The sequence below is a fragment of the Nestor notabilis genome, unplaced genomic scaffold (genome assembly GCF_000696875.1).
Source record: "Nestor notabilis isolate BGI_N333 unplaced genomic scaffold, ASM69687v1 Scaffold36659, whole genome shotgun sequence".
Classification (NCBI taxonomy): Eukaryota; Metazoa; Chordata; class Aves; order Psittaciformes; family Psittacidae; genus Nestor; species Nestor notabilis.
The window spans coordinates 1-7753 of NW_009944762.1; the positions used below are offsets into that span (position 1 = coordinate 1).

General features: G+C 38.5%; 1 protein-coding gene across 1 annotated transcript; it reads left to right on the plus strand.

Moving 5' to 3' along the window:
• Positions 1–537: 537 nt before the first annotated feature.
• Positions 538–7432, plus strand: LOC104411971 (myb-related protein A-like; the record flags this gene model as incomplete). Its single annotated transcript, XM_010022542.1, has 5 exons — positions 538–629; positions 2929–3031; positions 3169–3240; positions 6234–6326; positions 7157–7432. Coding segments are annotated over exons 1-5 (636 nt in total), but the record flags the coding sequence as incomplete, so codon positions are not given.
• Between the last annotated feature and the right edge of the window lie 321 nt (positions 7433–7753).

Consider the following 7753-nt stretch of genomic DNA (forward strand, 5'->3'; position numbering starts at 1 on the left):
CCTCCCCGGGCTCGGCTGTCACTGCCCACCTCCTTCCCTCCGCCCTCCCGTCCCTCCTTCGCCGGGCGCCCGCGCAGGTCTTCCCTCTGCCTTGCGAGCACCAGCTCCCGGGTATAACCTTCGCATCTTGGCGCTGTGCTTTCGCTCAGCCCATCTTTGTTGTAGCTTGCCTAGGCAACTCCTTGGCTTTGCTTTTCGGCGGTCAGTGAGCCTGTCAGTAACGACTACGTCGTCTCTGCAGTAGCTTTTTCTGCTGGTTTCTTTCCTTTTGCTGGAGTAATACTTCTTGTTTTCCTCCTTCCGAGTGGCTTTGGCACGTCTCTGATGTAAGGTTTGGGGCTGTTAAGTTAAAGTTAACGTTCAGGCCTGCTGATTCTTCCGATGTCTTAAATGCACCTACTCTCTCTGATTTGGCATGATCTTTGGCTGAGCATGTCATCATGGCCTGAAATTTTCCTGAGAGATACTCTTTTCCACAAGAGCTTCAGCAGCGGTCCCAAATGGTTTTGACACATCTTTTGTTTTACTGATATGAAAATGGGTGTGTCTTTACTTTCTATGTGGGTCTTGGAGAACTGTTTTGTTGGTATAGTTATTCTTGTCCTAAATGGAAAATCTGTATCTGAAAGGTGATAAAGAAATGCAAAGGAAGGATCAGGATTGAGAAAGAAAAGGATACTCAATGAGTAATAACAATGTGTGAGTTACCTGTGGTGTCCGTGGTTTGCCATAACGGCATACTTCTCATGGAGTTGGTGGTTTCAAAGTTGCAGGTATTAAAACTGCTTCTGCATTTTCCTCTGACATGAAAAGAGTTTGTATGTGAATCTTCTTCTGCAAAACTGCAGCTAAACCAAGAAAGCAATGCTTTGGGGGGTCTAGTTGTGAAAGGAACAAAGATTCATCAAGGGGCTTTGCTTACAGAGATGGACTGCTGGAGCTGCCTATACGTAGCTATCTGCAAGAATCAGCTCAGAGGAAGAATGTTTCTTGTTACGCCTAATCTGCATTTTTTTTAGTTTAAAAGACTTCAATCTGTGGTATTGCAAACAATAATTTCATTTTTCCAAAGCTTTAGCAGGTATTCTCTCTGATGGCTGTGAGTGCTTTGATGTCATAATTGAAAATACATCTGCTTGTGGATAGCAGAGGAACGCAGGGTTAGAGATCAGTAGTCCTAGATGAATACTGTGTCAGTGTGTGATGATAGTATCTCCAAAAGTAATTCATTGTAGTTATGAGTTTACATAAAAGTGGTTTCAAGATTATTAATCTAGGTGTGGAGTATGGTGGAGTGCACCGAAATAGAATGAAGTCTGATTTTTGTTAAACTGCTCTTGCTTTTGCATTTGGAAGGTTATTTTTTTTCCTTTAATGGTTCTCGACTCAGAATTGCAAAGACAGCTAGCACAGAACTCATGAAATACTTACTTTATTGTTCCACATTTCTTGCGTGATGAAATTTGGTGGCTGTGTTCCACTTGCATGCAGTATTCATAACTGCAAAGAATTGTCGAATCAAGTATAAGAACCCTATGTGCTTGAAAACTTCTTCTTTTTAATCAAAACCTGAAGTTAATAGTCCAAACCATTCATGTTTATTTAATATATAAAGAAGACTGAAGGCTGAAGGGTTGTTCACGTGGAATCAAGGTCGGTGAGGTTACTGCCCACTCAGCTGGCCCTTGCCCATGAAGCACACAGAGGCAGTGGTATCTGTGCCAGTTTGGCTGAGGGACATGCATGCCACTGGAGAATTCCAGGTGCAGGGTTTTACCTGCTGCTGCTGCCAGAGACCCCTCGTTGTCTGGTAGTGGTGCTCTCATTAGCATTGCTGCCGTGTACACTAAGCCTTTCCTCTTTTTCAAATCCCCACGACTTTTCGTGTAACCGAAGACTGTTCTTGAACTGGTTTGTGCAGTGGGTGAGGAGATCATGCAAACAAATGGTTGATCAGCATGCAGAGATCTGCCACCTAATCAGTTCTTCGGACACCAGCACAGGTTAATTTTATTACTGGGAAAGAATTTTTTTACCTTTGGTTCAAAAATTGAAGTAACTTTAAGGCTAAGCAGAACTAGAACATTTAGTTTTGAATATAATTTACGATATTTATATCGTGCTTTATACTGATAATAAAATGGAGGAAAAAATAAGATCGCAGTGTGAAACTGCTTTTAAGTAAACATGTGTATTTGGATGGGAGTCCTTTCTGTCTAAAGTGAGTTTAAGTGATATTTCCATGAAACATTTCCCCGGGCTGGTGGTTTTAAGGTTTGTTATCAAGGCTGTGAAGTATGCATTTCTCCAGTAGATGGAGTGTGATCTACGTGGAGTCACAGAGGTTAACTGCCTTCCGGCCCCTCTGACTTGACTTAAAAGGCTCAGCACTGATACGTACGGTGGTTATTTCTTGCTGGAATATTTCTGACTTCAAAGATCTGTATCAAATTCCTGTAACACTGAGGCAACGCTTTTATTCAAGGCAGGAGCCCACTTAAAATCTTAGGTTGATGCAAAATTATTTGGCACCATTGTTGTGTTTGTTGAGTTATGGAGGTGGAACATGAATGTATTTTGCAGACTAGCAAACCACTTTATCTTATAAGCTCATCCGTGAAAAACAAAGATTCATAAATGTGTTACAAAAACATGACATTAAACAAGAGCTTTTGTTTCAAATTTGGGTCTTGACTGGGAATGAATTATCTGTCCATATCCCAGTATGTGGCCTTGAAATTAAGACTGTATTCCTTGGACATGATGAATATAGGCCGCTGCTGAAGGCAGATCTTACATTCATGCGAAGTCCATATGTTGTTTTAGAACAATATGTACAGATTGGAAATAAGCTATAAGTAGTTAGAAAAAATAAGTTATTCAGAGGTATTTTAAACTCTATCTACACCCTTCTGTTGTACTCTGCAGTGAGGAAGATGATGACCTTCAGTATTTGGATCATGACTATGAAGTACCACAGCAAAAAGGTTTGAAGAAGATATGTAACAGGGTGAAATGGACACGTGATGAGGTAATACCTTTTTATTTTTTCTTTTCTTCCTTTAGTTTTCTTTCTACATGATATTGGTAGCACATGAAATATGTTACTATTTAGTATCATGTTGGGATAGCATGTAACATTTATTGGTTGAGATTATGTCTTAACAGGATGAAAGGCTAAAGAAGCTGGTGGAACAAAATGGTACAGATGATTGGGCTTTCATTGCTAGTCACCTACAAGTAAGTTGAATCTCTGTTTCAGTTAAGTTCTCTTTTTAATATTTGTTTACTTTGTTCACGTGTCTAGTTTGAAAATGAAGTGAAATAGAAATCAGAAACACATAATAGTAAAAAAATACATTTTAAGGTATGCTTGTGAATTGGACTTGAGATCTAGCTCAGGCTTTGGAGAACTTTATCAGCTCAGGCTGGGCTCAAGTGATCAAAAATAATTGGTGTCTTCCATCCACACTTGCTATTTGATTTCCTTCTGGAATATATTCCTCTTTCCTGTTGGCTGCGTTGCTTGTGGTTACATCCACAGTTCACAAGTTGCTTCTGAAGCAGTTAGGAGTGTGGGTTGCATCTTAAAGATGACTTGGAAGGAGCAGGATCAATTTCTTAAACACCTTAGGAAAGGGTGGTGTGGGTTTTTTGTTTCGTTTTGTGTGGGCTTTTTGTGTGTGTGGTGGGTTTTTTTGGTGGTTTTTTTTTCCTTGTTTTTTGTTTGTTTTGGTTTTGGTGTTTTGTTTTGTTTTGCCTTTTTTACAGTGATGTCTTCTCTAGAATATGTATATCTTTCCACCTGATGATAACTTCAGTTCCTGCGAATGGAGCCTTAGTGGGTTCCTTAGAGATTTTGTACTGACACTTAAGATTTCTTGTTCTGTTCCAGTGGTCAGGTGGAATGAGTAAAAGAGCTGTTGGTGCAAACATGAAATGACTCCTCAACTGTATGAGCCGCACTGGTAGAAAACACAGCTAGAATTGATGATGTTTGTTTCTCTGATTAAATGCTATAAAATACCTACTGTAAAAACATGGCTAGAATCTAAGGCTGAAATCACTACCTAGAAGTGGCATTGTATATATTCAAATATTAGATAAAGAAATTACACCTCCACCTTTGTGGTTCTTATAATACTGACCAGAATGATATGGTTGTATGAAATTCCTGTGTAAGCAGGTAAAAATAGAATTGTAACTGCTGGACAACTGTAACTTTGCATTGTTCTCAATGTATTTGTGCAACTGTAGTACTTCTGATATTTATTTTTTTTCCCCCCAGGTGGTAAAGCATAGATATCAGGGAATGAACTCAAAGCTTCTAAATTTAAGGAGTACATATGCAAATCACTGTTCCTTACATTATCCACTTCCAGAAAGCAGTGAAATAAGTGAATGGCAGAGGACGAAGAGATAATATTAAAAGGCTTTATATAAAACTGATGAAAAGTACAATGTTTGGTGATACTGATCTGCAGGTGTAGTATGCACTTGTAGTTAGCAGATCTAACAGTTTAGTAAAAAGTTCTCCAGTTGAAAAAAAAAATGCTTTTGGAGACAGAAAGCGATTGTTCAGCTGGGCCCAAGTGTGGTTGAAAAAAAGGCTCTCTCGCTATCATGGGAAATATGCATGGAGGATCAGGTTGCTCACTGCAGAATTGGTGATGCTGGAAGGAACCTCCCAAGATCATGCAGTCTGCGCCTCCTGCTCAGGGAAGGTCAGCTAGAACAGGCTGCTCAGGACAGTGTCCAGCTGGACTTTGAATGTCTCCATGGATTAAGACTCCACAGCCCCTCTGGGCAACCTATTGCAGTGTTCACATTACAAAGCCAGATAGTGGAGGATAGCATAATTAGCACTTACCTTGTTAATGCTGGTCTTTTGCTAGGAAACCCAATCTTGAGTAACTAGTATGTAAAGGCTATTTCACTGTCGAACCCTATTTCACTGTTGGGCTGGGCACAAGTAAACCTTCCCTCTATTCTATCCCCAAAAGTGAAGATGGCTTAAGTGTGGCCCTTGAGAGGGAATGCAGGTTGCCTTCTCTTTGAGTTTATTACGGCTAAGGCAGGCCTGAAATCATAGAATCCCATAATTTGTTTTGCTTTTCTCCCCCAAAGACGTCATGATTTCAGAAGTGTCTGGAAGGTATAAACACTAAAAGGCCACATTTTCAAAACTTCTTTCATCGAAAATGGGAACGGCTATCATATACAGAGTCTGTCTTTTACAGCTTGTCTCCACTAGGAAATTATGATGTATTGTAGTAAACTCTAGTGTGCTTTTAATCATGCGGTGTCTACTTGTGATTAACATGAAGGTACTGTGATCAATGACATTGACGTTTTAGCTGTAACAGTGTTTTGGGTGGGGTTTTTTTCTGGTCTTGCAGACTGCTTCTTGTTTAACTTCATCTTAGCCTGGTAAGGCCTTGACTTAGTAGGCAAGTCCAGCGAAACCTTGAAATTGATATTTGCTATCCAGCAGCTTGCACTGAAGAGAGTAAATCGTCATGTCACAATGTTATAAAAGGTGTAATAGTATGCTGTGCTGGGGCAGGCTCTTACCTGCATATTTCTAAGGATGGACCAACCCAGAGAGTCACAAACTTTTCTAGAAACAGAGGCTAAGTGAAACCTTACTTCTCTTTCATAAGTGGGAACATATTTCAAAAGATCCTGAGTGAAGCTACAGAAAAGCACCATCTGTCCTGAGCAGAAAAAGCAATGTCGTTTAATTAGTATGTGTTAGGTAAACTCAATATAAATCTGTTTTCCTTAACATTCTAGCAAAATGCTGAAAGTATATTCATTTGAGACTTTAAAAAAGTTTATTCTTTTGTTCGAATTTCCTTTAAAAATTTCTTTCCTTGTATAAGTTATAGATAATGTCAAAAGCATGTCAATCACAAAGTTCAGCGGAGGTGTGGAGTAATGAGGATAAAAATTCTAAGTTTTTCTTTAAAGAAGAGTAAGTTCTCAATTTGCTTATCAAGTAAGAACACAGAAGTAATTAGATTAGAGCTTTGTGCAAGGCTGTTGTTTCTGGAGAAGAGCATTTATAAGCACATAGAAGAGGAAATAATAAGGGAGAATTTATCTATTAGAATAAAGATCTGAATAAGTCTTTCAATTTGAAATAAGATAATAATTCTGGATAGCTAATATTTGCATTTTTATGTATGCAAGTGTTTAACAACTGCACTGGTCTTCTAAAATTATTTCAGAATCGGTCAGATTTTCAGTGCCAGCATCGATGGCAGAGGGTACTAAACCCAGAATTGATTAAAGGTCCATGGACTAAAGAAGAAGATCAGAGGGTAATGAAAATTAATTGTTACTGTACTCCTTTACTGTAATAAAATTGGCATATGACTGCTAAGAATGTGTACGTTTTCTTAGGTTTCATCCCCACAAAGATGATGTCTGATGCACCTTGTGACATAGATAATTACATTAGATACATATATATATACACATAATATAATTACATTATATTATGCTGTGTGAGGAGGAAGAAGAAAAATGCAGCTGCTCTTAAGTAGATGGAATGTCTGGTCTGCTTAAGCATTTGATTTCCGTCTGTGCAGATTGCTAGCTTATCCAATAGAGGAGATATCTTTACTGCACTAAAGATCAAAGGTCTCACATCTTTTGTTCCTCAAACTCACCAAACTTAAAGGGGTTGGGCATAAGGGCAATTATTTCATACTCTACTCTTAAAGAAGCTAGCAATGGTGGTTTAGACTCCTTTTCCCCACCTCTATTAATCCACATTTTTTGCCTGCAAAACCTGGACTGTCCTGTTGGGAGACGCACATGTAGCTTTCACATACCGTATTTCAAATTGACTGCTTAATTCCTACCTTTTAAAACTGTTTTAAGATGCCCAAAATTAGTATTTGTCAACTTATGAATATAGTCTTCTTAATATATTTTTACAGTGAATTTGGAGTTACTAAGTAATTTTTTTATATCTTTAAAAGTAATTTTTAAAACCCTGTGTCACTGTCTACCTCCTTAGGCCTCGTATCTTATCAAGTCGACTGTTATAAATCCTAAATCTAAAATGTGAGTTTATAATTTTTCCCAGTCTTTAATTGGGAAAATCAGCTTTTGGAATTGTAACATGCTTTCATCTGTGTTCCAGGTTATTGAATTAGTTCAGAAGTATGGTCCAAAGCGCTGGTCTCTAATTGCAAAACACCTGAAAGGAAGAATAGGCAAGCAGTGCAGAGAGAGATGGCATAACCATCTCAATCCTGAGGTAAAAAAGTCATCATGGACAGAAGAAGAGGACAGAATAATCTATGAAGCTCACAAGCGTTTGGGAAACCGATGGGCTGAAATAGCAAAACTTCTTCCCGGAAGGTGCTTTTCAACTCTGTTTGTGTTAAATACTGGAATATGGAAAGTTGTCATCACAGTACTCTTTGCAATGTCATTTCTTAGTCAGAGAGCATTGCTGAAATTTGTGTCACAACATCTTTATCTTGATAGATACTGAATTTTTTAAAAATCTTTTGCATTTGGTTATGTACTCTTAATAAGCCACCAAATCAATAAAAAGGCCTCTAACACTTTGCACGTTCCTTCAAAAATCCTCTTGATCACAGAAAAAACTGTAGTAGAGCTGAAGAGAGTAACTGCAAGTAATAGTGGAAGAATGACTTAACATCCTATGACTTGATGTCAAAGTGCTTCACTGGTGCATGGGGGTGACTTTCTTTTTGATTTAAGATCAGAA